At 41.6% G+C, this 16,178-nt stretch overlaps 1 protein-coding gene across 2 annotated transcripts in view; it reads right to left on the reverse strand.

Annotated features, from left to right (window-relative positions):
* The window catches only part of LOC121459478 (WD repeat containing planar cell polarity effector), a 283,095-nt gene that overhangs the window by 124,187 nt on the left and 142,730 nt on the right, over positions 1-16,178 (reverse strand). For both annotated transcript variants that reach the window (XM_041669297.1, XM_041669296.1), the window contains one exon: positions 15,088-15,279. In XM_041669297.1, coding sequence (XP_041525231.1) covers positions 15,088-15,279 — 192 coding nt within the window. The remainder of the gene's footprint in view (positions 1-15,087; positions 15,280-16,178) is intronic.

Genomic DNA, 16,178 nt, shown 5'->3' on the forward strand with positions numbered 1-16,178 from the left:
TAAGCTGTCTGCCCAGGAGAGAGGCCGTGGTTACTGCACCTCATACAATGTGCGGTGCTGGTAGGTATGTATGTGTGTGTGCATGCCCGGAAGCCTGGTCTCGATGCTGCTGTTTTCTTCCATCTCTCTCAACCTGGAGCTTTCCATTGCAGCTAGACTGACAAGCCAGAGCTCAGGTGCCGTTCTCACAGGCACACGCCATCATGCTCAGCTTTTACAAGGCATCCAAAGCCATCTCCTCACGCTTGTGGGTAAGCATTCTGCCGAGCTACAGCACGGCCCTGAGGCTCCTGATCTTGATGTCTGTCCCCATACTGGCGCTACTTTAAGGCTGCAGAGTTTTTCAGAGGTGGGGCCTGACTGGTGAAATTAGGTGATAGGGATTAGCATCTGAAGTCTGTACCCGCCCACCTCCAGCATGCTGTCTCTACTTCCTGTCTGCTGCCCTGCAAGGAGTCTGCCACACACCCTGTTGCCATAAAGTCTTCAATGTCTTCCCCACCAGAAATATGGAACCCCTGAAATAATGAACCAAGATAAACTTTTTTCATTTAAGTTGTATATGTCAGTTACTTAATCATAGCAATGCAAAATGACCCAGCCTATTTGTTCCTATTTTCCTTTGTCCTTCTCTCTACATTCCTTCGCTCTGCTTAGAAGGCAGGACACCTACCATAGGAGGCTCTTATAGCCTTCATTAGGTGAGATAGGTCAGGGGATTCTTTTATTGACCTCAGAGGAGAAAGGTAGAATAAAGAGAGATGAAGAAGGCTAGAGAGATCTACCTGCTTTGGTTGTTTTCTCAACTTGTGAGCTTAAAATACTCAGTACACTGAAGTGTCCTATCGGCATTTCCTACATTCAATCACAAGTCAGTGGTGAAGTGACGGGTAAGAATCAACAACTAAGCCGGGCGGTGGTGGCGCACGCCTTTAATCCCAGCACTCGGGAGGCAGAGGCAGGCGGATCTCTGTGAGTTCGAGACCAGCCTGGTCTACAGAGCTAGTTCCAGGACAGGCTCCAAAGCCACAGAGAAACCCTGTCTCGAAAAACCAAAAAAAAAAAAAAAAGAATCAACAACTAAACATACAGACACCCTGTATTTGTACTTCCTAAGTACTATGAAGTAATAAGGCAGAGTCAGGGGACTGGGAAGCAGCAAGAGTTGACCTGTCTGATGAAGCTAGCCTGGAAGAAGGCGTGAACCCTGACCCCACACGGGAGAAAAGAACCCCACACTGAGAAGGGCCCTGCATTAGAAATTCTCTGGCCTGATGAGAGAGCAAATATGGCTCCAGAGAAAGGACCAGGGAAGAGAGTATTAGAAACCGGCAGTTGAAGGGCCAACTAAATAATGGGACTAAAAAGTAAGGACTCGGATATTTTGGCTGAACTAAAATGAGAAGCATAAGCAAGCTTTGAGCAAAGGAAGACATAATCTGACTTGCATGTTATCATCCTGTGATCCATGGAGTACAAACTGAAACCTGTCCTACATGTTCTCAGCTGCGTCACTCCACAAGTGTCCTGTCTGAAATCCAGTCCTTACTCGGGATCTAAGTCATTCTTACCAATCATGCCTAGCCTTGAACAACCTGTTCTGTACTGTTCTGTTCAGTACTGTCGGCTGGAAGCAACCTGGAAGTACCCGGGAGAAGAGCCTCTAGCCCGTGTGAGGGCAGTGTTAGCTGTCAAATTGACAGAAAGTGGACTGAACTGGGAGCAGTGTCTCTGAGAACCTCTGTGAGGGGCTGTCTTGACTGCATTGGTAGGTGTGGGAGAATGTGCCCACTGTGGGTGGCACCATTTCCCGGGGCAGGGATCCAGGACTGTATAAGAAGGGAGCGGGTGAGCCAAGCACAAGTATAGATGTATTCATTGTTCTCTTTCTCGGGTGTGGACATGACGTGTGAGCAGATGTCCGGGCTCCTGCTGCCCTGACTGTCCACCACGAAGGACTCTGCTGCAGATGTCCCAGGCTCTTGCTGCCCTGACTGTCCACCATGATGGACTTTGCTTTGAAGTGTGAGCTAAAATCAACACTTTCTCCCTTGAATTGCTCTGGTCAGGGTAGTTCAGCACAAGAAGAGCATCTAAGTTGCCTTGTGAGAGACTATCCAGACTATATTAATTGGGAAGACTCACAGTAACTGGAATGGTGCTGGTCTATGGGCTGGGGTCCTGAACTAAGCAAAAAGAAGCAGCCTGGGACTCAGCATCCACTGCTCGCTGCAGCCTGCACGCCAGCACAATCTACTGCTCCCGCCAGAAGTGCTTATCTTATGCTGTGCGGGCTTCTGTCTCAGACATTTAGTCAAAGCCCTCATTTCACCGTCAGCCTAAAAAACAGCCATCTTGTGTATTTCACAGCGTTCCACACCTGCGAAGCAGCAGGCAAAAGCTGTGCTGGTGGGAAGCAAGTCCATAATTCTTTTTTAAAAAAAAAAAAACTATACATTTAAAAAGACTAAAGCAAGCAAAACACTGCAATGGCAGTTAAAGAATAACTCTAGAAAACTTAAAATTGTACAATGGAACCCGTTGGGCATACTGAAAGAAACAGGAGACACTGGAGTTATGAGATATTGAGGGAAATCTGAGCTCACACCAAGACAGCCTGAATAGAAGAGCCCCCATCAGATGGTAGTGTAAACTTTTTACGGCCTAATAAGCCTCCCTGCTGACACAATAATTCAAATCAGACCATATCAAACTGAGTAAGAAAAGGCCCAGGTTTAATGGATGGTGGCCCTCTGGGAAAACACAGGGAGGGAAAAGGAGAACCTGAAAGACCTCCTGTTTGTTATCTGGTGTGTGTGGGGGGTCAGTTTAAATAGCCCGTGGGAGTGGTCTTGATCCTCTCTAGGGAGGGATCACCATTTGGCGGGCTTTCTCAGAGGTGGAGTGTGACTGTGGCATCTCCCAGGGGAGGGGGCTTGGAATGGAACTTTCTACCAAACATTCCAGACTCCCAGGGGGCTGCAGTGATGCCTGGACCCAAACATTGCAGACTCTTTGGATATAGGAGTGCCAGGGGGCTGGGGCGACACTTCCAACCAAACAGGCAGCACAGTCTACAATTTACAAGGAAGACTCAGGGCTCTTGGCTCAGGGTTCCAGGCTTTTTTGTCTCTAAGTGTTTGTGAGACCCCTTCTAAGAGGCCTCAGTCCATGACCTGCTACTATTGTTGATAATTATTTAAGAGAAGATGTTTTACACAGCATAACTAAAAATGCCACTGGCTTGAGTATAGTTTGATAGTGAAGCACTTGTCTGGAATGAATGAGGACTTGGGTTTTATCCACAGCACTACAAAACCAAAACTACTGTGGATCTCTGCGTCTGCTTCCATCAGCTATTAAATGATGGTTCTATGATGGCACTTAGGGTTATCACTCTAATGGATTAATAAAACTGCTGCAGGATTCCTGGCAGCTGCAGCAGCAGAAACGCTGCAGGTCCCTGAGTGACTGCAGCAGGCCATGTGGTGGCAGGCAGTGGACACGCCACGAGACCATGCTACAGGTCTCTGTAGACGAATAGGTATGCCATGCAGAGTGAGGTTAAATATTTATTTAGTGGGTTATGGAAGGGAAGAGGGAGGAGAAAAGAGCAGAGAGGCAGAAAGAGAGACAGAGACAGAGAAGAGAGAGAGAAGGAAGAGTCAGAAGGGGGAAGGGGAGAAGTGAGGAGAGGCAGAAGCTGCCTCTTCGAGAGGGAGATGGAAAAGGAAGAGACTCAGGCTGCAAGCAGGAAGGAAGATCTGCCTGCCTCTGCCTGCCTCAGTGGGGGGGGAGGGAATGGGCATGGCTTGTCTCTTTAAGAGACAGGACAGACCATTACAGTCACCAATCTAATTACAGGGGAAGGCCAGTTCAGCACCCTCTCTACTTTTGCTTAGGGTCTCAGCTGGAGTCATCTTTGTGTATTCCTGGGAATTTCCCTAGCACCAGGTTATTTTGCTAACCCCATAATGGCTCTCTCTGTCAAGATATCTCTTTCCTTGCTCTCCCTCTGTGTCCCTTCTCCAACACAACCATCCCATTCCCTCATGCTTTCCTCCACCCCACCCCACCTCCCCCACATTCCCACTTTACTCAAAAGATCTTACCTATCTTATCCACTCATGCCTCTTCAGGGTTCTCCTTGTTACCTAGTTCCTCAGGGGTTGTGGATTGTAGTCTGGTTATCTTTTTCTTTATATCTAATATTCACTTGTGAGTGAGTACATACCATGTTCAGGTGGGTAGGGAGGGGGAACTGTGATTAGTATGTAAAATAAAAAAACTTAAATTTAAAAACTTTAAATAGAAAAAGTAAAACTGAATCCTATACAAAGTAACTTTCCAATTTATCTCATCTTGCTTCCTTTCTATCTCCTAAGTCTATGTCATTTCCATTTCTTACATAGCTTTTGCTTTATTTGTGATTGACTGAGACCGTCAATTATATCTTATTTTTATATGTATATATCCTATTATGTAAAAATACATAAAATTAAAGATTCTGTAATGAAATTCTTCCACAGATCAAGATAGAAAAAAAAAAACTCCAAAAAATACAATAAAAATAAAACAAAAAACCACACAAAAATTTAAAGATAAAACAAAAACAACACATAAAATACATTTTGGTTTAAAAGTATAGTATTGTGTTACTTTTCTTTCAAGATTTATTTTCTCTCTAAATTTTGTCTGTTGGGTGGGGGGGCTATGTACATGTGTGGAGCTGAAGTCACAGGCAGGTCTGTGAGCCACTCAACACACAGGGGCTGGGAACTGAACTCCAGCCTTTTGCAAGAGCAGTACCAGCATTTAACAACTGAGCTGGCTCTCCAACCCTGGACCACGCTGCCCTTCATACACATCTTAATCACTTCACTGCTCCAAAAATGACACTGCGAATCTATACTCTAGAGATAAGAACAATGACTGTCAAAGAGATAGGATATTGCTGACCTAGGGCCCAAAGACTCCCCGCCTAGTGAACACAGGTAATTTACAAGTTCATCAGTTTTCCTTTCCCTGTGATCAGAGGGTGGAGGAGGATGCGCGTGCTGAGCTGTTCTAAGGCCACTGCACCCAGTGTTACGGCAGAAGTGTGGGACAAGGACTCTCGTTAGAGGATTCTCCTTAAAGATGCTTCATTCTTAGACCAGCTGCTGTGCTCCAATAAGAGTGGACTCAGGAAATGCGAATGGTCAACTAGCTTTAAAATGAACGAAAGAAAATTGCCTCCTCTGAACAAAAATTCACACAAACTAAACCTAAGTGAATGCTGTCCGTTCCCCACTAGTTCTTCCATGGTGCTGGAGTCTAGACAGGACTATGGAAAGAACAGGTGGGGCTGGGTTATAGCTCTCAGAATGATCTGTTAGCGTGGATAACCCAAATACCTGTATTTTAAAGTATTTTATATGCTTGCCTTTAGGATTTGATACTAATTGAACCTGATTCTAACCATCATGGTCAATACTGTGGAGGAAATGTAGCAGCTGGGCACCAGCTCTTGTTTTGGCAAAGGAAGCCCTGAGGTCCTGGGCAAGTTCACTGCTTAGAACTCTATAGTTTTCTATTATGAAAAGGAAGGATTTATTCACATATGTTGTAGGATTGTAGTAAGAATTAACATTAGCAACAAACATGCAAGGAACAGAAGCACCCTCAATAGACACATTTATTGCTAGTCCTGAAAAGAAAACCCCAAATCATTTGGCAAGGTCTGTAGCTAATAGAAAACATGAAAGGCACTGATCACTAATATAATCCATATTTCTTACTTAGGATTTACGTTGATACGTAGCTAAGTGCCAAACGCAACACATGGAGAAAAAGTTTAAATACAGAAAAGATGCGGGTTGGAAGGTAATACCAAGTGGGTTTTATCTTATTATGAGATTTATCATTGTACTTGGTATATGACAATGGTCAATAAACATTATGACTGTATAAAGTTTAAATGAGACAAAATTATTGGTGTATGAAAAAGAAAAGATTCAAAATTTGATAAGTCAGCCAAGGCAATGCAGAGTCCCTGCTTTAACATGAAGACAAGGAGGAGCTCAACAAGGAGGAACAGGAAGAAACCAGATCCAAACTATCAGCCCACCCAGGGCTACCTGATGTCAGAGGCAGCCAAGGAGGGGGTACTTTCATTCCTAAAGATGGGTGATCATAGCTCAGTGTTTGTGTGCATGCATGTGTGTATGCATGTGAGTGTAAAAATAAAACTGTGTAGTAAAAAATAGATACATAAATGAATGCTAAAAATGTAAAAATGCAAAACTTCAGACTAAGAAACAGCAGAACAATCAGATGAGGTTCTAAAACTTCCTAAAGAGAATTGTTTTAGCCAAGTTTAAATCCGGCAACTTTCAGGTTAAACTAGCTCAAGGTTTCATTATGGTCAACCTTCATTTTCATTCTTTTAAAAGAAAAAAAAAACTAATTTTGTCAGGGAATGGTGGCACACACCTATAACCCTGGACTTTTGAGGTAAAGGCAGAAAGGTCAGTTGAAGGTCACTCCTCAGCTACGAGGCAAGTTTCTAAGGTTCTGAAGCCACTGACTCAAAAACTACATAGAATTCATGCATTTACAAGGAGAGAAAGCCCTACTATAGTCAATATGACTGATGGCCATTCCTGAAAGGTATGCTCAAATCCAGAAAGAACAAAAAGCAGAAAAGAAATCATAGTGAGTTAGAGACTGGCTCAAACCTTCAAGTTTCATGTTTCAACTAGAGAGGGAACCTCTCCTGAATCTTTTAGAAGTCACCCAATATGCAAATCAGGAGAATTATTTAAAGAGAGGCCTTTCCTGGCACTGAAGCCTTCACCAGTAGGTAAACAGGTTACTTAAAAGATTATGCAGCAGCCAGAGTTCTTAGCTTATCACTAGGATTTATTCTGAAATCTACATTCTCTATATCACTTTGCAGAATTTTTAGGAACAGAAGATAAAAAGTACATTTTATTTTTACTTCTTTTTATGAAACATTCAACACACACATAAAAGTGGAGAGAAAAATATGTGAAAAACAGCTTTAGGAAATACTATCTTTTTGCCTCAATTTTAAAAATAAGATATCACATATAAGTTGAAGCCTGCCAGGCCCCATTTCCTTCTATCCCACCCCAGAGGCAACATTATTATAAGTGTGGTATTTATCCTTATGTACATTATTATAATCAATCTAGAGAAACCCTATAGAACATGTAGAATTATTCTGTTTTATAAGTTTGTATAAATGTTATTAAACTATCTCATACTATAATTTCATTTTTGCTCAATTTATTCTTCCGAAATTTAAAAAAATAACAGATATAGTTTAGTCTTCTATATAGTATTCCACCCTCTGAATGTACCACAAAATGTTTTTATTTGCCTGTTGGTAGAGATTTAAGCTGGTGTGTGTGTGCGCACGCGCGTGTGTGCATGTGTGTGTGTGTTTTACAGGGAGGGAACATAGGGTATTCCATTTGCTTAGCAAGCAGTCTACCACTGAGTTATAGTTACAACCCATTATTTAAATTTTTAGACAGGGTGTCATTCAGTTGTTCAGCATGCATTGAACTTGTGGTCCTCCTGTCTCACTCACTAGAGTAGTAAGAATTACAGACAACACCACTAAGCCTGGATCACTCCCTCCCCGCTTTCTCTGCAGGAGAGAGAACACAGAAAACTTTATTCTCACAGAAAGCAAGCATGCTTACATCATCTTATTATATAACAAAATATAATACAGACTGTTCATTAGTTAGAGTTTCTACTGCTGTGACAAACACCAAGACCAAAGCGGCTTAGGGAGGAAAAGGGTTACATCTCAAAGCTTATGAGTCTATCATCCAGGAAAATCAGGGCGGATACCCGGAGGCATGACCTGATGCTGAGGCCATGAGGAGTGTCGCTTCCTGGCTTGCCAGCCTGCTTTCTCACACACCCTAGGGCCACATGCCCACAATAAACTGGGCCCTCCCATATCAGTCACTAACTAAGAAAATGCCCTACAGACTTGCAGGCTAATCTTATGAAAGCTTTTTCTCAACTAAGAGTCTCTCTTCCAAAACATGTCCATGTTCGTGGCAAGTTGACAAACCCAGCCAGCACACAGACTGAAGGAGGAACATGTCCCTTGTTCATACTGGCTATTGGCTATAATACTGAGGCAACCAACTGACATTATTCAGTGAAAATACCTCAAACATGATGAAAAATATCAACTAGTTTTAGCATTTAATTCATCTATTACATATTTAAACAAAATTTTGTTCTCATATGTAGCATGTTGAATTAAGATGTTTCTAGTTCCTTCTTACTACTGAAAGCAACACTGCTATGAATTCTCTCTGTACGTGGGCTCCTTGTATACACATACAGGTTTTCCTTACAGGTTTTCCTTACTGTCAGAAATTCACCTTTAATTGTTTTAGTTATTGCTATGTTGTTCTTTATCACAGTCTAACTTCCTCTTCGATAAGAAGTGAATGAGAGGTCCCTATTGTGCTACATACTCAATCAAATATATCAACTGAAAAAAAAAAAACCAAACAAACAAACAAAAAAAAAAAACATGAGTTCGAGACCAGCCTGGTCTACAAGAGCTAGTTCCAGGATAGGCTCCAAAACCACAGAGAAACCCTGTCTCGAAAAACAAACAAACAAACAAACAAAAAACCCAAGAAAAGTAACATTTGGGCCAGTAAGACAAGCCCGATGACCTGAGTTTGACCCCAATTTCTCCTCTGAACTCGACAAACACTGTGGCATATACATGTTTATGCCACACACGTGCACACGTGCGCGCACACACACTGATAAATAAAAGTAAAAAAGAACTTTTAAAATAAATAATAGCATTTGGTTTAATAGATGTATTCCCTATCTTTAACATTTCCAATTAATTCTGACATTTGTATAGAGGATAAACATTTAAATACCATAAATCATAAAAAAATTTAGAAAGGTAAACATATCTAAAGGAAGCATGAACATTCTTGCACCCATCCTCTTCAGCATGTGTAAGTTAGAACCTTATTTGTTTGCATTAATATCATAATAGTCAACACAATATTTCAAAGACTTACTTTATGAAATAGGCATAGTTAATGAACAGAATAGAGGAACATGGACTTCTGACAAAGAGCAGAAGCAAACCAATGAAGAAAGCAGTCTTTTCAACCAGCAGTTCCCAACAGCTACACACGCAAACAACAAACAAACAAAACCAAAAACATGAGTCTAAACACAGACACTTAGCACAAAATTCAGGCTCTAATTAGAAGTTTTATCCTGACCATAAACTACTAGCCCTGTTTTCAGATCAGCAGCAGGGGTGCCTTAATTCTTCAGTTTCTTTATATTTCCACTCACAGTAGAAGATTCTTTTAGATGGCAAAGCCAAAGACCCATGGACAACTAGATGTGGATTTTAAAAAGAGAATTATATGCAACAAATATATTACATAATTTAGACTATTTTAAGATGATAGGAGAGAAATAAGCAAAACAGAGGGAAAAACTGAATGTCCTCAATAATTAAAACACTAGTGGGGATGTTAGGATGAGCATCCTGACAAGGTGGGCATGGTGTGCTATGGGGCACAGTAAACAAGAAATTAGACAAGGTAGGCATGTGTGTGATATGGGGCATAATAAAAAAGAAATTATGGGATCCAATGCATTCCTCGCATCCCTGTGAATTAAGAGTTTTGGTACAGAATATAGAAAATATAGTAGTAATATGTAGAAGAATTAAAATTAGGGACTCTCTAGTGTTGAGTTAGAAGTATCAATATAAACATACTATGAATATGTATACAAATATACATATCACTACTGAAGAAATCTAGAAACAATGACCAATCCCCAAACAATAAGCCAATGTCCCTAATATCTTGACTTAGAGTCAAAATTATCATTTTTCCATTTAAAAGAAAAAAAACCTATCACCAAGAGCTGGTGGTGCACACCTTTGATCTCAGCACTCAGGAGGCAAAGACAGGCAGATCTCTGAGTTCAAGGCCAGCCTGGTATATAAGGTGAGTTCCAGGACAATGTACAAGATGGACATGAACCACTGACACACCAGACAGCTGGGGTCACAACAAGAGAGAGCAATCTGAAGAAGTTTTAGTGGCCAAAAATGAGGTAATCTAAGCTTCTAAAAGATACAGTTACAATTTATTAACATATCAAAGAGAACATTTGAATATATGTATTAATAATGTTATTTTAAAATTAAAATCACCACTTTCATTACAGATTAGTTTATTATTTTGACAAATGGTAAGAAAGAGACATTTTAATTCAGCTTACTATATAAAGCTGAGAGACATAACATTTATAAAAGTCCAAATAATAAATGAAAATAATTTAAAAAGAAAATTACCATTTTATAACATTAATGAATGGATGCACCTTGAAACTGAGCATCAATAGTTGCTATCACCAAAAACCAGAAACAGAGCAAACGAACCTGAAGGGTGAGCCTCTGTTAAAGGCCAACTACTCCTGAGAGTCTCACCAGAGTACTGACCTGCAGACCAGCAGAAGACACAAAAACATGTTAAAGTTGCCATACAGATACAAACAGGTCCAGTCCCCAGACGCTGCAGCTGCAACAGATATATTTTAAGGGAAGAATGGGGCTGATGGGGACCTGTAGACTAAGACACACATTGAAATGCTTTCAATGGATATTATGCTGTTTTCTGGGGACGTCCAGAGAGGTGGTAAAACCTGTGTAAGCAAACAAGAAAGTGTGAAGTTCACGGCAATGGTGACGGAGGGGAACGGAGTGGCGGTTAAGACTGGGACAGTACAGAGAGGTGCTTCCCAGTGCTGCACAGATCCAGGTCTCCAGCTGGCCGCTGGGTCAAAGGGTGCTTTGCTCATAAAGGCACATTAATCTATGCATCTACTTTGTGTGGCTTGCTTCATATGCATTATATTTTGTAATAAATATATACTAAGCCAGCACTAAAAAGAATACAACCATTGCATTCTCTGAAACAGAGTATATGACTCATTTAGCTAAAAGCTAACACAGATGTACTTACTGTCAATGGTGTTCATATTGTGGCTTTTCAGTTGAAAATATCTGTAAATTTTTTGGATTCCTTTGCCAAATTGTAGTATATTAATAGTGGGACACAAGCACTTTCCCATCAGTCTCTGCTCTTTAAAACTTGCCACCAAAATAATGCTTCATTCGGTGGGGGTGCACACCTGTGTTCCAGCATCAAAGCCAGAGGCAAGGCAATCGGAAGCTCAAGAATAGCCTGGGCCACATGAGTCCTTGTTTCAAACAAACGGCAAGAAACAAACACAAACAACAAAACCTCTCGTAGGAAAAGCATAGGCCTGTGAGGTTGATCTACCAGGTCTGACACGTTCTGTGACCGCCGTGACTATTGGGGCACGCTCAGGTGGTCTCTCCACAGACCGTGATGCTAGCACCACAGGTAGAAAGAAGTCTCAAAGTCGCGCAGCTAAAAAGCTAAGACAGCCGTGCAAATATAAAAGGAAAGAGTAAGTTGTCATGAGGCGCTCGTCAAAGCGAACGTATACAGCAGACCAAAATGGCAAAAACTTTTCAAAATAAAGTAGGAGTAAAAAATTTAAATGGCGATGTTACCATGTAACACATGATAACCCACATATAAACTGCTAAAATGAATTCCATAGGTATGTGCAGACTCATGTATGCGCACAGGTGCCTATGTGTGGGTATGTCTGGGGAAGTGGGAGGGCTGTGCTGTGTGTGGTTCCTCAGGAGGCATCCACCTTGCTCTTTTGCTGGGGTCTCTAGCCAATGGTGTTTGCCAGAGGCTGGGCTGGCCAGTCAGAGAGCCTCAGGGTCCTGCTGTCCCCAACCCCCCAGCACGCACATCCCACATCCCATCTGGCTTCTTACCTGACCCTGTGGATCAAACTTGGGTCCCTATGCTGAACAGCAACTGAGTCGTCTCCCAAGCCCCTTCAACAGGGGCCTAATGGATTTACTGATAAAAGTTCCTTTTTCTATACTATTAGCCCCCATTTTCCTTAGACTACAGAACTCACTGCTCCACGCTTCTAGTTAAGATACACACTATTTATTTAGAACGCTGTGGTATGAAATTGGGCCAGGCATTTTCAAATATCCATAAAATAAAATTTAAAATGTTTTCCCTCAGAAAGACAGATAATTTGGTCACAGAGAGTTGATTTCTGTTTCCTTTGTTTTCTTTTCTTATTTTTTTCAGCAGCTTGGTAAGCCAATTTTCTACTTAGACTCTACTGTTAAAACTCTCGTTTGCTTCAGTATGTGGGCTTTATCCTTTCCATGGTCTGTTATGCAAAAAAGACGGCTTTGGGGGTTTTTGTTTTTGTTTTTTAAGTTTGCTGTAAAGCGGTGGGTCTCATCTTGGATGAACATGAGATCACCTAGGGAACCTGAAGCAGATTACTGATGCCCCCTCCTGACCGGAGATTCTGATGGAAGGAGTGTGGCAGCCCAGTCTCAGAAGCTCTGCAGGCGGCTGTGATGCACTACCCGGCTAGGAACACTCTTCTAGGATTCTGACACTGTCCAGATAAAAGCTTATTATCTGGGGGGAGGGGGCTAGACGGGAATGTTTTTATAATTCTAAAGTTTAACAGATTCAAAGATTATTCTATTTCTTCTCTATAAAGATCTCCCCTTTTGGTTCTAATTTCAGTGCTTAAAAGCATATTGACTTATGATTCTGATGATGTGTTTAAAAAGATTGATGTTGCTACAGAAAAGGAAACTACTTTCAGCCACTGGTGGCTTTAGCTTATAACATGCCAAAATGTTCCTGTTAAAGATTAAGTCTTCACACGAAAAAGTAAACCAGGTATTTCCTCTAAAAACATTGATTTACCTTTTACATAGTGAAATTCACAAAAGTTCCTGGAAAAAAATTATAAATATTTTGAATAGTTGAATTTTGGTAGCGCAACTGAAAGGGACAAAAGCTCAAACAAAAGCCCTTGCCGAAAAAATGAATTGCATGCAATAGAATCTTAGAAGTGAAAGAGTGGACTTGGGATGCAGAAGAGTGCTTGCTTATCTAGTGACAGAGGCTCTGGGATAAATCCCGGGTAACACAAAAAGTGATACTCACATTCCATACATATATTCATAAAAATCGATCAGATGTTTCCATAAAGTGGACACTTTCATAAAAACTATGGAAGCAACTCAACAAAACAGAATTGCACCCCCACAAAGAGACTTAAGCAACTCTTTAAAGACGGAATCATAACATCAAAATCTAGCTTATGTAATTTCCTTTGATACTGTTTCAGAGGGGAGAAAAGGCTAGCAAAGTCACTCCAGTGTTAATAAAGGCTTGAAGTTAAATCTAGAATAGCTAATAAAAGCAAGTGAAACTGGGTGCCCACCTCGTCTCTGAGCACACTGTAAAGCCTTTTCATAATCTTCTCACTATCTGGGTGGAATCAACCACTCGGCGTTGCTCCCACCATAGCTTACCCGCACTCCACCTATAGCAAACTGACACTCCCATGTACCTCAACGTTTTCAGAATTGTCTCTCACTGGTTAAAAAAATAACCAAGGTCCTTGAAGGCAAAATAGTTTCTTATTCCTACCATCTGGGACGAAACACAGTGCTCAGCAAGGTCATGCTCAAAGCTGCTGGCTACTTCAGGCCAAAACACCGTTACTACAGGAAATGGGGTATAATGAGTCGGTGGGTAAATTCAAAAACAATGCTGGGAAGGCAGGTCGAGATCATTTTGGGTCAGGCTGAGCTTGGGTTCATCATATACTGAAGACTTAAGTGACCAAAGCAGATCTGTGCTTCAGTTCCCATACCTGCACACTTCAGAGCCACCAGGGGTCTGGGGAGAACTTACTATCTCAAAAATAAGAAAACTAAGGTCAGTTAGACTGGGTGATCTACCCAAACCAGAACACAGAACTGGGAACATTTACTGCAGAAGAACTGGGGAAGTCCAGTTATTAAAGAACACATACATATCAGAAATAAGGGACTAGGACCCTTCAATATTCAAAGGCAGCCTAAAGCTGGACCTGATAGCACATGCCTTCAAACTCAACAACCAAGAGGCTGAGGCAGGAGGATGAGGAGTTTTAGGCTATGTAACAAAGCCCAGTCTCCAAAATAAACAAAACTCAAAAGACTGCAAGTTTATGGAAGTGGGGAAGAGAGCGCACAGACCCGCTCCTCGCCTCCCAGCACGCTCCTCGCCTCCCAGCACGCTCGCTGAGAAATACTTCTTCAAGTCTGAAGGTTTAGAGGAAAACACTGGCATAGACTTGCTCCCCCAGTTAAAACTAAAACTAAGAAGGAGAGAACTCTTTTTAACTATAAAAAAGAAAGCCAAAAGTTTCTCTTTACACAGGTACAAACTAAACACACACACAGGTTCATCCATGTGGATAAGTAAGTGACCACAGCCCTGCTGGGAACAGACAGCAGGAGGATGCCCATGTGACCACAGGTGCTGTGCTTTCTGGGGCTCCCATCAGCAGTCAGGCCCTGGAGAGAACACTGCACTGAAGTCCCCCTTGCCACTCTGGTGATATGCCATCACATGGGCTTACACAAAACGGGCCTTGGACTGGTGCTTGCTAAGGTAGCTGGTAGCATGGCTTTTTCAGGTATGAAATCCTCAACAACAAACAGGACTGGTGATACCGACCACAGTGATCATGAGTTTGCTGTGTACATGTTGCTATACAGAATACACTCTTTTCACTAGTTTAACTCTACTTTTCAAATAAGGAACCTGCAGCATCTAGAGGCTGGTAACTCACTCAAGCAGACAGCGAGGCAAGGGCAGAAGCACCATGTGAACCCAGAAGCCTGTGCTCTCAGTCACTGCACCGTCTCAGCCAGTTTGGAATTGTCTGCTTATGCTCCAGCTACGCTACATTTTAGGATCTCATTTGATATTCAATTTCCTTTTGAATATTTGAAAATATACATTACAGGCTTAAAATGTATTCACACATATTTCAGAATAGGAAAACCAGTAATACTATTTTATTTGCACTTCATTAAAATGGATGCATTTGTTTTAGATTTACCTGCAGTCCTCCTTGAGTAAAACCCAGGAGCAGGAGATTCGCTCTGTCCTTCTCAGAAGAGATTGGAGTCCAAGGCCAAGCGCCATCACTGGCCAGCGGCCACCAGCAAACAACTACATCCTCCGAGGAATTGATAGCTAAGCGACGCTCTAGTGTCCTGTGAGCTGGGCCAGGTATGTCATAATAGGAAATCTAATGGTTAACAGACAAAAAAACATATGAAAACATTTATTTTAAAGGATGAAAAATCATCCGAGTATTTCCAAAAAATCAAAGCATCTGTAAATGTAAAAAACACAAGTAAATATGCATCTTCCACATGTGCTTATGAGGGTGTCAGGATTTACCAAATTCCTTTGACACATATATAAAAAAGACATATGTTCAAAATTTTCCCAATTTTTAGCAGAGGAAAGAAAAAAAAGAAATGTGAGTTAGGGAGGAACTAGATATAACAATTCCAATCAATACAAAATGTGCAGTCACGGTTGCTTGACAGCATCGACCTGCACAGAGGGTTCAGGACCAGCTCTATGAAATGACAGGTGTGGCGCTGCCGACCAAGAGTGTCTCGCGACTATCTAAGACATAACACGGTGACAATGGCTGACAACAATAAAAGGGAGAAATAACTCGAGGCAAATATCTCTTAAAAGAATATATTAGACGTATACACACATATTCTGCATAAAAGGGATAAGCCATGGCATCATACGTGAAAGTTTATGCAGCTTCTGAGAATTACACTTCTCTTTCTTAGGAAGGATTTGCCGAATTTATTATTCAAACTATGTTATTTTGGAACATGGTTATTTGAAAACATAAGCACGGCACCATCTGGGTGACACATGCCAAGGAAATATAGATTGCACCGTATTTCTGCTTAAGGAATTAATGGAAGGTTGATAGCTTGGAAGGAAAAAAAACTATCTTGCCATTGCTGGTCAGCAATAATCGAACCACTTTCTGGGGATTAAGCGCATGGCTAAGCCTACTGGACCAGACACTAGCAAAGGGCAGGGGGTCTTCTTATCAGAGAAATGCTTCTGGAGCCAGTCTCACTACATGACAGATTGCTTTCATATTCCTGT

Source organism: Microtus oregoni, unplaced genomic scaffold (assembly GCF_018167655.1).
Source record: "Microtus oregoni isolate MIOR12 unplaced genomic scaffold, Mior012 000019F_ref0000042, whole genome shotgun sequence".
In the NCBI taxonomy this organism is placed as follows: domain Eukaryota; kingdom Metazoa; phylum Chordata; class Mammalia; order Rodentia; family Cricetidae; genus Microtus; species Microtus oregoni.